Raw genomic sequence first — 21389 nt, 5'->3', positions numbered from 1 at the left:
ATATGGCCCGATTTCTGGAAGCCCTATCCACCCCCAAAGATATCAAGCCTAATATTTCAGCCCTAAGGACATTAAATGATTCTCAAGATGCTGAATTCCACACTATGCAGAATACACGCAGCCCAAACTTTAGTCACATTTCTATGTTAATCTTTTGCTCATGTCTTTCAATTCCACTTTTAAATTTCAAAGCCATGTCTTCTGGAGGTGTCAACTCACCTGGCTAAGGTTGAAGGTCATTATGCTGTTGTCATCATACAGAAGAATGTTTATGGTATCCAAAGCCCACGTACTTTCAGCCAGTAACCCAGATTTCAGAGACATCATTACTCTCCAAGCTTCAGGTGTTCCTGCAACATAGAAACACATTTGATGCAATTTAAACTCCCAGAATGAAATGAAACTAAACCTGTCCCTGAATCCTGCTTTCTACATTGTACAAGAACCAAAAGCAAGTCACCCAGCCAGGTGGACTAGACTTGAATTCTCAATCCATAAGGAATCACCCTTGCACAAATCTAAGAAAGCTCTTGCATGGCTCCCAATGATTTCTATTAGGTTTGCAAAATTCCCTGTGGATTGCATCCAGCACATGAAGGGACACTAGACATAACCACAGCAACCAAGACCATCTATTTCCAATCTAAGAGTCCATTCCGTCATAATAATGTAGCACTGAGGAACTCCAGGCCTCCAGGCTTGACAACCCTCATTGGCTCTTCTCTGCCCATGACACACCCCTCATTGGCTCTGCTCTGTGTCCTCCTCTAATGATCTTACGTGGTTGGAATGTGCCCTTGAATTGTAATAATACCTCTTGCTTGCCTGGATGGAGTGGTGTGTGTCCAACCCCCACCCCCCGGATGTGTGGTCCCTGGAAGATTGCCCACAAGTGAATGCAGCCCCTCAGGCTGAAAAAAGGTTCCAAATCCCTGCATGAGTGATACACCAAAAGGTTCCTTGTGGTCTGGCACACACCACTCTCCCATCAACTCAAGGGAATGAAAGCTCAATTACCAATATCTTTTGTGGTCAGACGTCGTCTTTGTTTCATCACAGGCTGTGTAGCTTCCACTGATCCAGGTGGGAATGTGATGTCCCGTCGTATCATAGGAGGTTGTACAGCTGCTGGTGTTATATGTGAGGCAGGGACAGGAGGCCCCGCCTTTTGCATCTTCATTCCTGAGTGCAGGAATGGAGATTTACTTGGAGAGGTGCGGTTTTCCACCGGTCTGGGAAGAGGTGCTGGACTAGATACCTGAGGAATGTGATTCTGCATGCTGGGTTGGGTCTGGTAGTTGGGCTGGGGCGGCCTTGTCATTGGGGGCACAGGGGCAGAGGGCCCATAAGGAGGCTGGCGGTTTCCATGAGAAGGCCACGGTCCTTCGTGATTAACCCTCTGATCCGGATGCAGCATTTCATCTGTTCGATTCACTCCGTGATATGCAGGACCCTGGGGTGCAGAACCAGTACTCTGCCGGTTGGGATAGCTGTAGCTCATCTCGTTACGCCCTTGCCACATGGTGCCCTGCTGTGGGCCCTCTGGAGTGGACTGTATGGGCCCACCCATCATTTGAGGAGCAATATTCTGCTGTGTGCTAGAGCCTGGGGGAGCAGAGACCCTCTCTCTGACAAACTGGAATGGGAACTGGTTCTGTGGCCCAGCAGCAGGTCGGCGATCTGTGGCAGGGTATGTGTTCGGATACTGGTTATAGATTTCCTGCTGTGAAGAAGGCTGAGCAGTTTGCTGCTGGCTTGGTTGTTGGGTTTGTGCCGGAGGCAGCTGCTGTTGTGCCTGTCCCTGTCCTGTGCTGTACGGTACATTGTACAGTTCCCCTTCGTGTCGTTTGGCTGGGGGGCCATAGTTGCCATCCATCGGTCGCTTATAATTCTGGAAATAAAACAAAAGCTGTCAATTCATAAGTGGCTCTCATTCTAAGAGATTATGGACAGGAACCTACAGCATTCACAGAACAGCATGAAGTCATCAGTTTCCTCTCATCCTACTCGGAACTGTTCTCTGGTGTACCAGGGTTTGGTACTAGAAGCTTCAAACCTGATTATCTCCTTGTCCAAAATGAACAGCTGTACTCTGTGTACAGAATATGTTGTGCAACTGGTTCAGGCTGGAAGAGGTTTTCAATAAAGTACATTGAAAGCTAACCTTATTTTGCCTCTCTCTCTTGCCATATACAGGACTATATCAAGGCACTTTGGAGATGGCCATGGTTTCCTTTATATACTAGGAGGGGAAAACACAAACACTATGAAGTCTAAGACTGGGGACTGGATGCAATTTAGCATGATGCTGGTTTTTATAAGCCTTGCTCACCAGGGCCCACTGTACTCTATCACATCAGTAACTGCAAATTTGACTACAGCCACATGGCTCCAGACAATAGAAATGATTTGTGGCAAGGGGTCTGTGGCAAGATAAGAGTGTGCAGAGTTATGCCAAAAATAAAAAGAGTAAAAGGTGCCCATTGCAAACAGCTGGTTAAGCTTCTATAACAGGGCTTTTATTATTAATATTTCAACCTTCAAGCATCCTGCTATGGTAACATTATTAAGGCAAAGCTATAAGAATAATCAAATTCTGGATTTTTTGGTTATAGACCAAGCTTTACAACTGTAAACACCTTCTCATCCAAGTGAGACATAATTATATTCCAGCTTTGACTTCAAATAAGAAGATAGGAGTCATATATACTGCCAAGACTGAAAGAGAACCCTGTACACAAAATTACACTGTGATTATGTATATTAAGAAATACAGAAACTGAATTCTATACAAAAGGGAGATCTTTGAGGGGTGGACACCTACCCTAAATTTCCTGAACTACAATTTGATTTAGCTCAGCTACATTTTAAGACAATATTTTTGCAGTTAAGTTAGAAAGTTAGTTCTCAACTAACAGAACAGATTCTTTGTTTAGCATTAATATGTTTAAGTTCCCTCTGCAAAATCCACAGCACAATAGACGCAAAGCCCAATTAAGGCCTGGAGATCTAGAACAAATATGGGAACAGTTCTGGACAACTCAGGTATGCTTTGGAAGACCACCCCCTTCCCGCTTTCAGCCAGGAAATCCCAGCATTTGTTAAACTAAACCAGTGACTCTCAAAAATCTTTCCCTGGGCCACACTTTCAGGATAATTTTTTATCCTACCACACCAATTTTTTTATTGATAAGAAATACATTGAAAAAGAAGAAACAACTAGCAGTGCTTCATTTAACACAGAACACAACTACTTTATAATATGATCATAGGAAATCAAGAAAGCATAAAACAACGCAGCTACATAAGAACATGATATAATTATAAACGAGCCTTTTACATATGTAGCTTAAGTATGTATACAAACTCAATGAGAAGTGTAAGCTTGCTTTTGCAGGATAATATCAGTTATATTATGTCTAATTTGAGAAAAACAAACTTTCATCTCATCAATGCAAAGAAGTGTTTCTCTTTTCCAGGCTTCTTCAACCTCGGCCCTCCAGATGTTTTTGGCCTACAACTCCCATGATCCCTAGCTAGCAGGACCAGTGGTCAGGGATGGTGGGAATTGTAGTCCCCAAACATCTGGAGGGCCGAGGTTGAGGAAGCCTGCATCTTTTTGATCTTTCATATTTGTCAGAGCTGAAAATCTCTGTTAACAATGATGTGTTGCAGAGCCAATAATCTTGAATAGAGGCATGGATACGGTTTCTGATTGTAAATCCCCCCCAAAAAAATATTTTGATACAATACTACACTGAAATATTCAAATGTTTATTTTATTGTCCTTGAATCTTCCCGCCGCACTTGCCATCCTCTCATGCCACTCCTTTTGAGAACCACTGAACTAAACCATTACTATCCTTCCCTTCTGTGACTGCTCATAGGTCGCAACCACCACAATCTTTATCAGTTGAATTGCAAAACCTCAGGGAGCTCACCTGTTGTTGTGGCTGATATAGGGTGGTTTGTTGGCTAGGAAAGGGGCTGCTGGAGGATGTACCTTGAGTGGGAAATTGATTGCCATAGGAATCATGTCTGCAGAAAAGAAGAAAGTATTAGTTTTCTTCCCAGATGCACAGAACACCATGGAATTCTATTGTGACTGTATTGCTGACACAATAGAGGCATACTGGAACCTACCGCTGCTGTGGCTGCTGAGGATATCGGCTTGGGGAGTACATCCCTGAATCAGGAGTGGAAGGCATGATGTTGGGCTGGGGTGTTCCGGTTCCTAAATTGGTTTCAGGTCCCATTCCAGCTTCAGTCCTGAAGGAAAACACAGCACACCCTCACACTATAAGCAATTCTAGCCCTCATTTACAAAGAAAGACTCTAACACAGGGGTGGGGAGCCTGTAGCCCTCCAGATGTTTTTGGACTCCAAACTCCCATTATCCCCAGTCAGCATGGCCAGGGATGGTGAGAGTTGTAGTCCAACATCTGGAGGGCTACTGTTTCCCCATATTTGACCTAACAGCACAATCACCACTGCAAATAAATATAATGCTGCCTTCTGCAGTTCTGTGCAAACTTGTACGTTTTGTATAGGATTTTAAATTTCTCATTTCTTGTAGAATTTCTAGTCCTCATTGTCTGACAAGGCGGGGTGGTGCTCATGCAAGGCTCCATAGTTCAGGAAACAGAGTCCAGCCATCACCTCATCTGTCACATTTTCTAGTCCTGTTCCACTAACACCACAATCCTTCAAAGCCTGCCTTGCCCATAACCAGCCCTCCTGCCACTTACATACTCCTGAAAAACATATTCACCTGTAAACTCAAACCTGAGACACATAAATTCTGTGAAAACTGATATTTCTGGGAGAAAAATGATGTGTTCATTTAGCAAATATTTGCATAACTGTGATTTGCTTGGTATAGCAGCATAGGGTCTGTATCTGTTTTCATTTTTGAGAACTGCCTTGTTCTAGGGGAAAAGTGGGATGGATGGATGGATAAATCAATCAATAATAGAATCAATGCATCCAGTGTGAATACTCACCTCACTCTCTCATAAGGGCTATAAGGATAATGCTGCCTCTGCCCCATGGCCATATTAGTCATCCCTGGACCTGTAGCACGATTATAAGGATCACCCATACCACTGTTGGGGCCCTGCCCTGAGGACATAAAGGGATCACTTCCTGAAAGTGGAGAAAGGAAACCATCAATCTTCAGCAGGAAGACATGAAGCTATATTGGACATAAAATTAAAGCTATTTTGTTCCAAAGCTCCTTTCATGGGATTAGAGAGTTTAATGGCTCTGTGCTATAGTATGAAAGATAACATCACCTTTTCTCATACTGCCATATGGATCCTTTGTTTCATAGGACATGCGACCCATCATGTCAGAAGTATTCATGCTGGGCTGGTACCCTGGGTTTGGAGTCATGGAGTTCCTCTTCTGGAAAGTAGGGTCACTGCCATCGGGAAAGGTGTCCTGAAGGCCTACTGAGTTACTCCTGAGCCAACAAAAGGAGGAACTGTTTTAACATGGAAGTCAATCAATGCAATCCATTAGAAAAGCCATGGCCAGGCACAGCAGCCTTTAGGCATTTGTTAGTAGCAGGAAGTTGACTGCGGAATACCTGATGCCTTGCAAAGGGGGCATTTGACTGTGTGGCGTAGATGCAGGAGTTGGGGGCTTCAAGTCTCCTCCTTCTGCCATGGAGCTACTGGTGGACTGAGGTGTCTGAGGACCCTGCATGGAGCCTGAACCAGCTGCAAGTAGAGAAGAGAGGCATCAGCTCCATGGTAAATAGAAGCTACTAAGAAAAACCTTGAAGGATTTTATAGCAATGCAAACTCTCAAAGGTAGTACTTCTTGAACGGGGAAGTGCAACTTCCTGAAATCCTAGGATATATTGGGAGTCAATGGTCATCATTTTTATAACAGAACTTGCTCTTTCCTACACACCATAATGCCTGTGACTATTAACCCAAATTTGCTAGGCTTAACTGAAAAGTGCTGTGAACTAGACCACAAAACAAAGTCTCCTAGGAGAAACAATGTTCTGAACTGCATCTTTAGGCAGGGAGGCAATTCCGCATCAGTATGGTCCAGTTTTGCACATGGCCAAGAAAGACATGTTGATGGCAGATTAAACACCCCACTCCTAGTTCGAGCACCTCAAGTAAAAGGTTCTAAAAGCACAGCACAGGGCAGCTCCATTGGAGCCTTCCCAGGAAGTCCAAGACAAATTCTTCTATAGAAGGCTAAGGAAAAGGGATCAAGCAGCTACTCTGGACCGTTCGACACAAGTCCACTGGAAACTGTCTGAAAATCCAGGTATACAATATCAAAAAGCCAGCTGTGCAGTTTATTGAGTTCTGCTGTTCCAGGCCAACCACAGCCTCTAATGGTGCCATCTCTCAGATTTATACACTCCTAGCAGCTAGCGAAAGCCAAACTCTTAATTAAGGTTTCCATTAGTTACCATTTTCGGCACTGATATCCCTTGCCTCAGCCTTGCAAGTTGATGAGTCATTTCAGCTATTCATTAAAATCCTCTAGAGGTCAGCTACAGGTCATGTTTGTTTACGCCCCACCTTCCTGGCACCCTCTCCCTCTGCTCCACTGCTCCCTCCCAGTCTGGGGACATCTCCTGAGAAGGAAGGGCAGAGGCAAGCCCAGCAGGGAGCTTCATTCATAACCCCTCCCCTCACACCCTCTCCCCATTCATTAGCCTTTCAGATCCATTCAGTTCCCCTGGGAATCCAACAAGCAAAGTCGCTGCTGCATTCTAATACACTGACATCAGCAGGAAGAGGTTTCGAGACATTCCCTGTGTCGCTGCCATTTGTTGTTCGTCCCCACCCCCTGCTGTCCCTCCCAACTCACAAATTTACAAACTGCTGGAGGGATGCCAATTCCATACACTGTGAATTCAAGCCTAACTGGCTGCACTTCCCAGGGCACATGTTGCCAGCCATTCATTCATAACTAGGAGCCAAAAAAAGCTGAAAGGGATTGGGGAAGGGAGGGGGAATCGTGGAGGGGAGAGAAAGAACAAGCTTATGCTGTAGCAGTCCAGGAGGCAGCATCTAACACACTACTTGTGCAGCACTGTAAGGAGGAGTTTAGCACCACAAATGCTTTAAGGAGAGTGGCAAAGCAAATCAGGACCTAGCACCACAAACCCACACACAATAAATAGGGGGGTTTTGCTGGCTGGAGAACCCTGGTATCTTCCACAAGCGAGCTGTTTGCTGTAACTGCAAGTTTACCCCTTCAGATATACCCCTAAGTGCACAGATCAGCCCCATCCAACCACAGGAACATGGCTTTTTCCAGCCACAAGCATTAGCTTTTCAACAGAAGCCAACAGAAACCAAAGCAACACAGGACATTTAGTTCAAAGAGGCCTGCAGGTAAATCAGCCAAGAGCCAGTTTTTGGAGCTGTACACCTCTTAAAGGGGTAATAAGTTCTAGAGAGCTAGCTATGGTAGCCTCTCACGGCAACTACAAGGAATACTGTGGCACTTTGGAGATTAACAGCATTATTGCAACGTAAGTGTTCAATGGTTTCCTGTCCCACTACAGTTGTTGGTCAACACAGCAAAAATGAGCTGGTTTTGTTATCCCCAATTAATGTACTTGTGAGTTTTTAAATTCATACACAGCCTCACCCTTCAAACAAACTTTCCTGGAGAGGCTTTACAATAAAAATGCAATAAGAAGATGTATACAATAAATGAAGCAAATGAAACCTACAACCATTATTTTTGAGGTGGTGGGTTAGGGATTATGGGTTTTATCCAACTGAGTTCTAGAGCAGACCTATTGTAATTAATGGACCTTAGTTTGTAATGTGCATTAATTTCAATTGGTCCACCCTGAACAGAACTAGGACTGGATATAACCCTATGAAACCGTAATGTTGACAGCCAAAATGACACCTGTATCCCTGATGCCTCCATCACATAATTTGCCACAGGGGCATCCCCTCACTCATGTGGTGTGGGATAGATAGTGTGTCACTTGGATACTCCAAGCAACATGTCACCACACCTTCTCACAACAACAAAAATTACTGTCCAGGAGGTTCAGGTTCAAATGATGCTGTTGCTATGCATCCTCTCCATTACATTTACTCAGAATAAGCAGCCACAGTATTTGAATATGAAAAGGATTCACACTGAAGAGCAGAAGACTGGAAGGATATCCATTTGCTCAAGAGAAGGGGAACAAAGCAGCAGGAAAACAGTAGGTACAGATCCTATGATGTCTATCTCAAATTCCCACCATGTCCTCTTCCAGCAATGGATTTCAGACTGGGTCACCAGCAGGGAGCAAGAGCACATCACTACTCTCAGTGATATTTTTACTGAATCCCAGTTAGTGCATTCAGCAACCGAACAGTATTGGACTGCTCAAATATACAGAATGATTCCAAATGAGGGACTATTGTTTTATGGAATAGTACGTCTTCATTGTACAGCAGGGGGGTGAGGAACATGATCTGGTCAGAGTTCTGGATCCTGAGTTCTGCCACCTCTGGCTGCACTACTCTGACAGGCATGCCATCACCATGATATTAGGTGATCCATTTTTCCTTTGCAAGGAGGCTTGGACTCAAGCTGCACAGCAAACACAGATCTCAGTCAATCCAATTGGGGCTTGAAGTCAATGCCAACCAACTGATTGTGACTTTAAGCCAAAGTTTTAGCAGGGACTGGCTCTGCTTGGGAACTCCCATGTCGAAACAATCCCAGCAGAGCTTGTATTTGGCATCCAATTTAAAATATGATGAATACAAGTCCTATTTGCCAAGGAACAAGAAGGAGCTCATTCAAAGGCTCCTGGTTGTTCCTCTGTAGTATTTATCTACCTCACACATGACATATACGATGCCTGGTTTGGAGCGAGTGGATGTGGCTTGAGGGGAACAGTCTCACAGGTCAAATTAAGACTCTTGTAGGCACCAATTAGATTTGAGGACAAAAGGTCCCAGGATCAACCTGTGACATCTTTAGTCAAAGGGATCATGTAGCAGGTAATGGGAAAGTTCTCATCTGACATCCTGGAAAGCCACTGCCAGCCAGAGATGACAACACTGGATTTGATGGACAAATCACCTGATTTTATGTAACACAACTCCTAATACATTTTTGGTTGGCTGCTGGATGTCATTCCTATTTGATACGTCAGCCCCCAAAACCTCTGACGTGTCAACTGTTCTCCATCATGCTGCTGTGAAGGAAGTTACTTCAGAATGTAGCTACAGGCATACAGTGCTGCCTTGTCACAATTCTTTAATATGCCCCCCCCCAATCGATTTCCACAACCATGATAGTAACATAGTGGCTGTGCTTGCAAGTCATGTTAAACCATGATTTACTGAGCAGTAAGGAGCCACTGTAAGCTTTGGGCTCACATTCCCACCTTCTCCCCCCACATATGGCCAGGAGTATAATAGATGATCAAAGTTCTGAGAAATTTTCATGAAACAAGGATTGGTCAGCATAAGTAAAAAATGAAAGCAAAAGAACTTCAATCACAGCAGTGTTGCCTTAAGAAAAAGCAGTGCTTACCTTCACAGTGAAGGGGTGGGGGGAGAAAGAAAAACATTTTTTTTTACAGTGCCCAATTTGTAGTGGATATTAGTCTTTTTTTAAAAAAATTCAAGTATATGGATTAGAGCTCTTCAAACATTAAGACAGAAGAACATTAATACAGCAGTTGAAGAACTGCTGAAGAATTAATGTTGAAGAACATTAATACAGCAGTAGCAGTGTATTTAAGCCAATTGTTAGTCTTGGTTCCCATTTTTCTCGTACTAGTCCTACCTTTCACTCTAACAATCCCAGGCTGCTAGAAAAGTCACAGCTATGTGGTTTGCAGAGATACAATGAGTACCACAGGACTACTAACAGAAAAAAGACATTTAGCACACATCATATTTGGCCCATTCAGTTGAGCAGCATGTTGTGATTCTACAGGCAGCTGTGTAAGGACACAACATTATATGTAAGAAGTGAATGATATGTTGAACCCAGGTCTTCTCAAGTTCTATATCAGATACCAAAATTTTTGATCCAAACCATGAACCCATGAGAAATCTGCAATGTATCAGCACTAAATCTATCATTCCAGCCTTATAAAGCATACTTTTGGGTTCTAAAAAACAAGGGGTCAAATTTGAGATATACAGCAAGACATTTTCAAGTCTTAAACGAACAACAGAAAGAAAGTCAACTGTTTCTACATCAGTGTATAATCCCAACATGCCATCCTTTATCTGAAAGAGCTACCCTGCCTGGAGCAGGCAAAAGCCACCTCCAGTTCTCAATGATGCTCTAACACCTTTACAAATGCAGAAAGGCTTCCTAGATAAATCACATTTGTAAATATGCCTTTTAAAAATATATAACTGCCACAGTTCCACATTCTGGTAGAATAAGGACCCTGTTGAGCAACTGTGATATATTCATACAGGGTGTGGCCTACTAGACCCTGATCTAGACATTGCAAGACAGGATGAATTCAACACTTCAGAAGTCAAAGTTGACTCACCTGGAGATGGAGGCTGTATTTTGGGTTGTGACTTCTTTGAATCAGTTGCAAAGATGTCTGGGGGAGGATCTTCTCCTCGCTCAATCTTACACTCAAAGGCATAGAGACACTGGATGTACTGCTTCTTCAGAGAGCTAGCTGCACTGCTGGAGGTACCCACATTCAAATTGGTTGCTAACTCACGCCATTTCTTGTTTTTGTTAACCTGCACAAAGCCAGAAGAGCCAACTTTTAAATCCAAGTCACATCTCCTTTCTAAAGCATGCCACAGGCAAAGTGATACCCTTCTCAAGTAGTGCTTAGGAAAGTAAGGAAACTCAAATACAAATCACCAGTTTCCTTCCTCATAACAAAGGATTAAAAAAAAGCAATAAGCAATTTATTGTCCATCTTAGGGGAGCAAATATAAAAACACAAGTTCAAGAGGGGAGGGAGCACTAACAGTAGTATTACTACCCCAAACTGATGTAGTAATGTGAATAAAAAAACTGAATCAACCTATCAAGAATTTTGCTTATCAGGGCAGGGAATTTATAAATTAGATGTGGCCTTGTGCATCCATCCAGGGTTAATAAGATACATAAACGTGTGTTGTGTGTAAGACGGACCTGAGAAAGGGAATCTTAACAGATACAAGCTTAAGTTAACTCACTTGAGTCAGCCCTCCAATCTCCTTCACAGAGACATAGAGCCGATACAGGTCTAGGGGTTTCCGGCCCACAGCTGGAAGATTGGTCATGCCCATTGCTTTCTCTTCAGCGAAAGCCAAATAGCGATCTACCCACATCTTTCTTTCTGGCTCACCACCCAGCTCATATAGTTTAGTAATCTTTTCATTTGTAGTAGTAGAGGAGCTGGATTTCTAGAGAAAAAAAGAGAGAGGAAGAAGCAGAGTAGAGAATCACACATTAATTTAAAAACAATCTGAGAAAAGGTAGGTCTTCGGATATCACCACATAACGCAGGGAGAAAAGCAATGACACCATTCTGATGTAGGCGCACCCACCCTACTTCAGTCTAAGTACATTGTGGAAATCTAGGTTAACATCAGTTGTACAATAATTACAAATTGGTCCTTTACTGCAAAGATGACACTGACATTGCAGTTTAGTAACATCCAGGTTTCATTACTGCAGTGCATTATATGTACAGCTGTCTCTCTAAAAACTTCACAACTATTTCAGAATATGATAGCCAGGTCATTAACTAGTCATGAATCTAGCCAGTGTGGTGTAGTGGTTAAGAGTGGTAGTCTTGTAATCTGGTGAACCTGGTTCGCATCACCGCTCCTCCACATGTAGTTCCTGGGTGACCTTGGGCTAGTCACACTTCTCTGAAGTCTCTCAGCCTCACTCACCTCACAGAGTGTTTGTTGTGGGGGAGGAGGGGAAAGGAGAGATTGTTAGCTGTTTTGAGACTCCTTAGGGAAGTGATAAAGCAGGATATCAATGCCAAACTCTTCTTCTTCTTTTATCTTTTGGAATCAACACATTACATCCATATTCAAATACCTTTGTGGTCTTCAAGTTTGTTTCTGGGTACAATTCAAAGGGCTGGTCTTAATTTATAAAGCCCTACATCATCTGGCACCATGGTACCCTAAGGGCTGCCTGCTCTTATATGAACCTGCTCAGCAGCTGAGCCATCAACAAACTTTCTTGGATGTACTTATCTCCAGAGGTTATGCAGGTTGCTACTAGACAGTGGACCATGGCTAAGGGTTATGCCCAAATGATGCAACTCCACCTGAGGAATATATGTCTAGCCTCTTTTTAAATCTTTTAGACTTGAAGTGAAATCTGTCCTGCTCGTCCATGCATTTGTTGATTAATGACTCTGAATTAATATTAATTAGCTTTCTGTTTCCATTATTGTTGTTTTATTGTAGTCTCATTGCTTAATTTGAATTAATCTCAATTTTCTGCTTTATTTGATGGCTACTAAAAGTGCCTTGAATTTTCTTTTTATAATGCTAGTTATTGATGTGCTGATACTGTCTTTGCTGCTTTGTTTACCAATACAGGATTTTGGTTAATTTGTTCGTTTGGTTATTTTTGTCAGCCACTTTGCATGGGGAGGGGGCAGGTTGCAGAAAGGCAGTACAGGAAAAATTAAATAAATAAAATTGCATGTATGCTAAATACAAACTAAAACACTGTAAAAACAAGTCTTAGAAACAAATGTAAAAGAAGTGTTAACCCTAGAAACTATGTTCAAGCAGTACAATAAAGCTGATTACAGAAGTATGGTGCATCTAAAGATGGCTGAGATCCTATGAAAGTTTAATTTCAGTACAAATGTGCCAGAAAAATGAAGCATAATAATTTAGATTCAAGTCTTGCTGGTTACAGTGATTATGCAACAAGTGAATAGCCAATAAAATAAAAAGCCAATATAATGGGCTCCAGCAGAATTTCAGACATTATCTTTATGGGTGTTGAAAGATAATATTTACAAACAAAACGTCACAGGAGTTTTGGGAAAGCTGCAGCCTCATTGAATCCTTACAGAGAAGAAGCCTGGACTCACCAGTGACTTTTCCTTTCATAAACCACAGAGAGGGGTATGCCAAATAGTAAAACTTTCTCAGAATTGTAAGGCATGGCCCTATTTAAGTTGTCCCTCACCCAGCTCCCAGAATAATCAAGGTGCTATGAAGAGCACTCTTCAGTAAACACATATTGTATGTTCCTGAAATGCAGGCTGCTGAGTTGTAAGTTCACATACAACAAGGAGATGGGTCAGCACCTATGGACTGGTGCAGACAAGCACATTCACAGGTATGTCCAACTTCTCTCACAAACATCAGATCTTCTGGCAGTAAAGGAACTAGTTAACATTTCTGGTCTCTCACTGCAAAAAGGCTTGGTAATGAAGAACACCAACCTGGTGTTAAAAGACCAGTCAAAGCAAGTTCAGCAACACTGTGTGAGAATCCCAAAATATTCTGTCTTTGAGCAAAGAAGCAATAATGGAAACAAGTCAATGAATAGAAACTAGCAACACAACCATTCAATAAAGAGACAACCAAGGAACTAAGAGATCTATAGTAGAAGCAGGAGGTTATAGAGATGGTAGAACTTTGTTTAAAAGCATGAAATGTGGATGCAGGTCAGCCCAGTATTATCTGAATGTAGTTGTACACAGGCCAGAAGGAAAACCTCTTGACAATGACAAACTGGCCTGGGGAAGAAGTGAGGATTTAGACAGAAAGAGAAGCTCCACTGTTGTTAAGAGTCAGTAAGAGATGTAGGAAACATCAGGGGTGAAAAACGGAACACCCACATCCAGATGTCTCCTAATTCTGTTAGCCAACTTATCTTTGGAGGAGCAGACTACATGCACTATGTCACAGCAATAGTGTGAGACACAGTGCTTGCACAGCTTTGAGTTTTAAAATAGAAAGAAGGGGGTGTTAATATAACTTTCAAGCAACTGATCAATGATAGTATGCAGATTTTTCCAAGTCTGGAAGCACATGACCTGTTGCCATGCACTTTGAGATGTAAGGATGAATACCTCTTTGCACTCCCACCATGTATCAGGCTAGTGGCCACCATCCGAGCAGCTGTTTTGCTGGTGGCCCCCAAGCTCTGGAATCTGTTACCAATGAGCTGTTAAAATCTCTCTCTTCAGGCAAGCCTTTTATTATTAAGATGTTACTTTAATACTAGCTGTCCATTTTTTAATCTGTCACTGTTACAACACTGTATTGCTATTACTGTCATTTTATTTTTCTGGAAGGGTAACCTGCTTTCACAACTATTGTTGAAAATGAATACACAAATCAGATAAATAGTCGCACGTCTTGGATCAGCATTAGTTAAAGTGAAAGGCATTTCACCAAACAAAGGCAAGAAAGAAGACTTTAGGACAAACTAAAGTTAGACAACCAGTGGTCAAAGTTGCTTCCTTTGTCAGGGTCAGAATCCTCAAGATAACTTTGCTGTCTATGCAAGTTCCCAGCCAAAGAAGTTGGTAATCAGTTTTGATAATGTTCCTTTTGGGCTCCTAAGATGTCTCAAGTCGATCCCATATGGCATTCTAGCCACTACCTAGACAGATTGTTCTTCTCTTACTTTTCTCCCACTGCAGGAAGATTGTACTGCAGAAGAGAAGGCAACAGCTGACTCAGGAAAAACACTCCCAGGGAATTATTTCATTTAAGAGACAGGGAAGGTTCATTTGATCCAACATATGAGAGGATCACTCTCCCCAGTGAATTTTAGACTAGTTGAACAAACATTGGGGGGGGGGCGTTTAATGGGACTAGGCAATGGCCCAATTGTCTGAGCATTAAGAAAATGTAAGCAAAATTTCTTTGTGAAATGTACACTGAATTTTTGCATTAGTCCCTTTCCTTATGGCTCCAACCTCAAGCACTTGGAACTGCAATCTTTAAAGCAGAAAGCTGTGGGAGATACCAGGTAATCAAAGTCTAAGAGCAGTTTGAGTTTAAAGGAACCAGGCTTATTTGCCAGAGTTGAAAACAGACCCTATCTAGCTTAGTAAAGATCAATGAAGCTAACTTGCTTAGCTATGTCAGTATTTTGCTACGAGGAAGTCTGAAGGGTACAAGGAAGACTCTCTGAAGCACTAACTATGAGGCTCCTTGTTTAGTACTACAACAGCACTACTGTAGTTGTTAGATCTGGACTGAGAAAAAGAACAAAGCTTTATTAAACTGCTCTACTATTCCATTACTATTCCTCTACTTTGTTGCAATTAAAAATAACAAAGGTATGGAGAGAATCCTGCAAGGCTTTTTGGCACCAGGATGACAACCTCCTGGCCACTGCCCTATTTGATACAATTGACAAATTGAGTTACGATCCCATATAAAGAGTTGTTAACCTTACAAGTAGGTTGCTACTGTAGAACATTGAAGAACCTAATTCTCTAAGAACCAAATGTCTGGCAGAAGAAAAATATAAAATCACTGCATTTCTCTTATCATCAAAATTAACATTTGAGGGTTATAATAATCCTTGAGGGAAATATATCTCTATTCCAGATTGGTGAAAGTTGAGGTGCCAATGTAACATGTAATATGAATGAGACATCCTGCATAGAATTGTCCAAGGCCACATCTACTTGGGCTGGCGCAGATGTAAAATCAGAATATGAGCAGGCCACAGATATGATGTGCTTCCTATCCCCTTATCTACTCTGGAGCCAACTCTCTCTTTCTTCCTTAACCACAGTTAAAGTGTTTTGGTGACACAAACAGTAACTACAGTTTCCACTTAATAAGGATTTCAAACCCTGTTTGCAATAGCTCTTTTTGAACCCCACCCTCTATGATACATCATCATCAGAAGAACTATACACTAATTCAGGTATCACTGAGGGACATATTGGAAATATTGACATTTTTAAAAAACAAAAATAAAAAAAGTTATAAATCAGGTCCTAAAGACACAGAAGATGCATGAAGCTTGGGGTCCGAGGACCCACAAATACTTAAAAAAAAAAATTCTCGCACAGCATCTTGTCATTTAGATCTAATCAAATATGATTAGTTGCTTCTGCTATTATAATAAACACTGCTACAAAGCTCTCATGGGGGGAAGACTGTTGACTCCCATAACTAGAAATACATTTCTGTGCATCTTTGAAAACTGATCCCACATAACCTGGCATGTGGTTGGCCATTCCACACACTAGAAATATAGACTAAATGCATAAGATACTCTACTCTTAATTCCACAGAGAATATCCACTAACGCAACAGAATGCAAGCAAAGGATAGAATAAAGTGCTTTGGAGTGAAAAGCTTTGTATAGCTGTAGAGCTCTTCATGCCTTAGGGCCATGATTTATTGGAGGTAAACCCCAGGCAAGAGGTACAATACACATTACTTTAAAAAGGAGAATATTATGCAGGCATGGTCTAAGTGTGTTCCAGGCACAATCCAACAAGCTTCAAAGAACCCCATAAATGCTTACGTGTTCTCTGAATTTGCACAAACAAGTGCCTCATTTGGCAATCATATGAAGTTGGTAGTGCAGCTCTCTACAAGGAAATGATGTTGTTCAGCAACAATATGGGTGGTAAAACAAGAAAAGCCTCATACTTTCAACATAACCAAATCACATAAGATAGAGTCAAATGCACACTAATAAAATCCAGGCTCACATTTCTTTAAAAACCAGTGCTGACAAACTACCTCCCAATATCTGCAGCAGCTACAGAAAACTTTTTTTTTTTACCTTCGACTTGGATTCAGTTTTGGGGGTTCCATCTGCCTTATTGTTCATTTTGGGAGCTGGTGTTAGTTTAACATCCCCGAGTCCCATCATCTCAGGACTTGCAGCCATCCCTAGAGAGTCAAACACCAACATGAAAATGTTTTTCAGCTTGCCATTCAAAAACACAAAGAACTTGGGCAGAAAGACTGGGTACAGCATCTTACCTGCAGAATTGTTGGCCATATTCCCACCCATTGGATATGGTGGGCCCTGGGGATTGAGCATGCCAGCCATGCTATTTATTCCTTGGCCATAGGGAGGCCCAGTTCCCATCATTCCTCCTTGGTTAATATGGGGATAACCAGATGGCCTAAAAACAACACAACTATATTAGAAATAGTCAACTGTGTACATTACCAACGAGCACTTGGCTAATAATGTGATTTTTCCTGATTAAATTCCCTATACAAACAGGTAGACTAAAGAGATCTTTCTCCATAGTGGGCATTCCTTAGTGTATCTCTGACTTGCTGTGTGGGTGAAAAAGTTCAGCTCTTCTAAGGTTTTGAAGTTTGAGTTCTTTTAGCATCAAGATACAGGTGGCAACCATTTTGTGTGGGGGTTCCATTCCTGGCCCCCATGTGCATCGGTGGAATGCATTAAAGTGCACCCCACCCCATTCCATGCTCATTTTGCCTTCTTCCAGGTTGAAAAGGACCCACCCATTGGCGACCACTTGTCAACTGGACACGCCTAAAATTGGCACAGCCCTCTTCCCCAAGCTTCTCAATGCTGTGTATATTGCTCACTGAGTATACATGCTCCAGATGCAACTGAAGCAGAGGCCTTCCCAATACAAGAGGAAAGAAACCCACCCCACTTATTTTATTGTCTCTTTCAGGTAACGTTGGACAGCAGAAAAATGAATTCCATTATAATCCAACAGAAGACACTACCCACCCCTTCTGCCTTCCCTAACTCCCACTGGTTGTCAGTTTGTTTCCAGACCCAAATTAAGGTCTGATGTTAGTACCATATTGGCCCGAATATAAGCCACACTCCCCCCCCCCAAATTCTGACCATGAAAAGTTGAAGTGTGGCTTATATTCACAACCTTACAAAAATGATCCAGTGTGCAGCTAGAAGCACAGCAAAGTGGTGTCCACTCCGCACATAGTCTCAAGGCTAGAAAGGGAGAGAGCAGGGAAGGGAAGGGAAGGGGAAAGGCCGCTGGCAACGCAGCGTGCCTCCCCCACCCCCGCCCAGAATGCAGCCAGGAGCGCGAGGTAAACAGCGCCAGGAGCATGGCAAAGCAGTGCCCGCCCCACGCATAGTCCCCCGTCCTCTACCCCAAGGCCGGGAAGGGAGAAATCAAGGAAGGAAGTGGCTTTAGGAGGGTATTGTCTCCCCCCCCCTCCGACTTGAATACGGTATTTAACCATGACTTAGGCCCCAAATGCGTCCTTCCCACAAACCCTCTCTGGTGTTAAGATCAGCAGGGGGCGGGGGCGCCTTGGTAGTTCTGTGCCCTCAGAAGCCTGGAGGATGGTATCCCGTGAGAGAGGCTCATCTGTGGCAGCCCCTAAATTGTGGAATTTCCTCCCCACAAAGATGTGTCTGGCATCTTCATTATGCAGTTTCTGCTGTAAGATGAAGATATACCTCTTTACTCTGGCCTGCGACACTTGATATTATATATACAAATACAGATGTTTAGTTCCACCTTATTCTTGTGACTGTACTTTGTTTTGGAGTGTTTTGGTAATAATTCAGTGCCAGTATCTGAGACTGCCTTTGCCTTTTCTGTATTGCAAATAGGGTGAGTAACAGTATTTTACTCTGGATTTAGGGAAGTCTATTATGACTTATTTAAAGAGGTATTGTTTTAAAGAGCTGATATTCTAGGAAATTCTGTTTCAGAGGTAAGGGGTCCCCCATGGCTTACCTATTCTGGATTGAGTTGACGGCAGCAGCATGCATAGCAGCAGCAGCAGCAGCTTCTTGTGCTTTCCTGCCACCTGGTGGAGGACACATCCCAGTCCCTACTTGGGGAGGCATGTTTGCCATGTTGGGTCCATAGGGCCTATTCCCCATGGCAGCATGGCTCAATCCTCTCCCTGGAGGAAGCCCAGGATAGGGTGGTACACCAGTTTGACCATGGATCTGACTCCCTGCTCCCATTGGGTTCATGGTTCCTCCCATTCCTGGGCTTGGGTAATTTGCATTGGGCATAGCATTGTAGTTTGGCTGCCTGGGATATCCACCTACAGAGAAAAGGGGAGCATGATCAGTAAGACTAAAGAATATCCTGGCAATTCTTGCATTTGCATCCTGAGCCTGCATATTACAAGGGAAGATAAAAGATGGGAGAATGTTGGCTTCACAAAATAGTGTCCTAATGTTAATCTATTCCACATCAGTACAGTACTTACTTACTTTCTTTCTTTCTCTCTCTCTCTCTCTCTCTCTCTCTCTCTCTCTCTCTCACACACACACACACACACACACACCACAGCTACATTGCAATATCAACCACAAAGCAGTACCCACATTATGTGGAATCTTTCCATGGATCATCCCACCAGAGATCTCATAACTAAGTTAATCAGCTAATCATTGTCAAAGGCTGGACTAATCAATAATGATCCAAATATTAAGATGACTAGTTAGGTTACCAAAACTAACTGTATTGGCCAAGTAAAGTATGGGACACTGATGAAAAAATTAAGGGCTATGAAGTGGAGACAAAGTCACACTTAACCCCCCTCCATTTCCCAAAATTTCTAAATGAATACTGTAGCACACATTTTTAAAATCTTCTGTTAAGTGTTTTCTGTTGATACTTAGTTTATGCCTAGACACTCCCAAGTTCAGATTCAGCAATAGTGGCAGAACACACACACCCTTTACTTTAATCCAATAAACAATATCCATGAGAAAAACTGTAAGCACACACTTTGTAGGTCAAGAGACAAGACTGCTCAAGCTTTCTACCCATGCATCTCATTGTCTTAAGCAGGTGTTCTTTATCCAACCACAGAAACAACACATGTTCACTGTTCATGCATTTTATTTGAAACACAAGTGTAATACTCTCACCTTGAGGCCCATATTGACCCCCCTGAGGTCCATAACTGCCCATGGAATTTTGTTGGTAAGGTCCCATCCCAGCATGCATCTGTCCTCCAGAAGACTGACGTGGAGATAAGGCTGACCCAGGCTGAGGGGAATTATACTGGGGCATCTGTGGAGTCCTCTGTATGTAACCTAATTAATAATGATTTCAAGGGATATTGTTATAAAAGCAGGATATGCAGTTCGAAACACATTTTTAAAAATAATTAGTTCTGGAAATCCTAAATTCTTCATAAATGACATGCCTGGTAAGGTTTTCAAATTAATAGCTTAAAAACTTCAATGACAAATTCTCACATGGTAATTCCCTAGTCTTATGATAACTGTGGCACAGCACACTCTTATTTTGTAGCTGTCACTTTGAGGAGTTATTTATGATGACTGCTAAGTTATCTGAACCCACTGAGAATAGTGAGAATGGGGTGGCAAAAATAAAAGAAACATGGTACCCTATTTCAATGAATAAACAGAATAAGCAACAGCCAGCTGTACCAGATGCTAATGACAAATTTGCATTGTTCCCACTATAGTTAAGAGGTTACATTTGAGTTTACTATTGGGCACCTTTGCACCTATTTTGGACTCCCAACTCCCATCAACCCCAGACTGTATGACCAATGATGATGGGAGTTTGGAAATCGCCAACATCTGGAAGGCATCAGGTTGGGAAAGGCTGTTGTAAGCAATAACCTGAGGTGGAATGGCAAAAGGAAAACAAGTATGGGTGTGTGTGTGTGTGTGTGTGTGTGTGTGTGTGTGTGTGTGTGTCTGTATCTAGCATAATTTGAAGAATGATGCAAACTGCACCATGGCAAAACTAAGCTTGTCACAAAAGCATTGTGTATGTTTCTAGTTCACGTTCCACATTAAGGACTGTCCCAATTCCCTACTTTAATTCATAAATCACCAGTTACACCTTTCATGGAAGATTATCATGTAAAAGCTAGGCATGTGCATCAGGACTGATCCGTGAACCACTGAGATGTTTGCTATATACAAGAAGCCAGGCAAAACAGCGCAACTGTCATTGCACACATGCACACACCTCTATCGGGAGTTATGGTTGACTGATTCATGGAGGGATGCAAGATGCTGTCTGATTGGCCACTAGGCGGTCGAGGTGGCATCTGGTTACCTGCACAACAAAGAAAAATTTGATGGTGAAGAACCGCATTTCTCCCCACTAAAGCAGCTCAAAAAAGACAAACCTGAAAGTGGTACAAAAAGTGGCAGGGCCAGAGGGGAAAGTAGGTGGAGCTACAGATGTGGCTCTTACCTCTGTAGAGTTACCCCCAAAGTACAGATTTCTATACCCACCACATACTTCATCTAGTTAAGCAAGCAGTATTATCATAGGTGAAGAACTCATTTCAGCCAGGCAAAAGCATTCAAGGAAGCCCCAAAGAAGGCCCAGTGCAGAATGTGGCCTCGGGAGAGTCCCATGTACCAGACAGAGGCTCCTAGAGGCTTGCATTCAGCCAGGCCTGAGGTTCCCCACCCCACTTATAAAGAAAGAAATTTCTGGCTCATAACTTGCTTTATCC

The 21389-nt window shown here is 42.5% G+C and overlaps 1 protein-coding gene across 5 annotated transcripts in view; it reads right to left on the bottom strand.

Annotated features, from left to right (window-relative positions):
• Window positions 1–21389, bottom strand: part of ARID1A (AT-rich interaction domain 1A) — a 126380-nt gene that overhangs the window by 4025 nt on the left and 100966 nt on the right. For all 5 annotated transcript variants that reach the window (XM_081868623.1, XM_081868625.1, XM_081868624.1 and 2 more), the window contains 14 exons: window positions 20891–20980; window positions 19810–19977; window positions 18656–18974; window positions 16935–17080; window positions 16732–16841; window positions 11172–11381; window positions 10520–10724; window positions 5591–5723; window positions 5295–5464; window positions 5004–5145; window positions 4144–4269; window positions 3942–4038; window positions 1018–1891; window positions 220–350 (listed from right to left, as the gene is read on the bottom strand). In XM_081868623.1, the coding sequence (XP_081724749.1) occupies window positions 220–350; window positions 1018–1891; window positions 3942–4038; window positions 4144–4269; window positions 5004–5145; window positions 5295–5464; window positions 5591–5723; window positions 10520–10724; window positions 11172–11381; window positions 16732–16841; window positions 16935–17080; window positions 18656–18974; window positions 19810–19977; window positions 20891–20980 (2921 nt within the window). The remainder of the gene's footprint in view (window positions 1–219; window positions 351–1017; window positions 1892–3941; window positions 4039–4143; window positions 4270–5003; window positions 5146–5294; window positions 5465–5590; window positions 5724–10519; window positions 10725–11171; window positions 11382–16731; window positions 16842–16934; window positions 17081–18655; window positions 18975–19809; window positions 19978–20890; window positions 20981–21389) is intronic.

This window comes from Podarcis erhardii (genome assembly GCF_964252035.2).
Source record: "Podarcis erhardii genome assembly, chromosome: 7".
NCBI lineage: Eukaryota > Metazoa > Chordata > Lepidosauria > Squamata > Lacertidae > Podarcis > Podarcis erhardii.
Note: the sequence above shows the minus strand (reverse complement) of the source record. Positions and strands in the feature narration are given on the sequence as shown.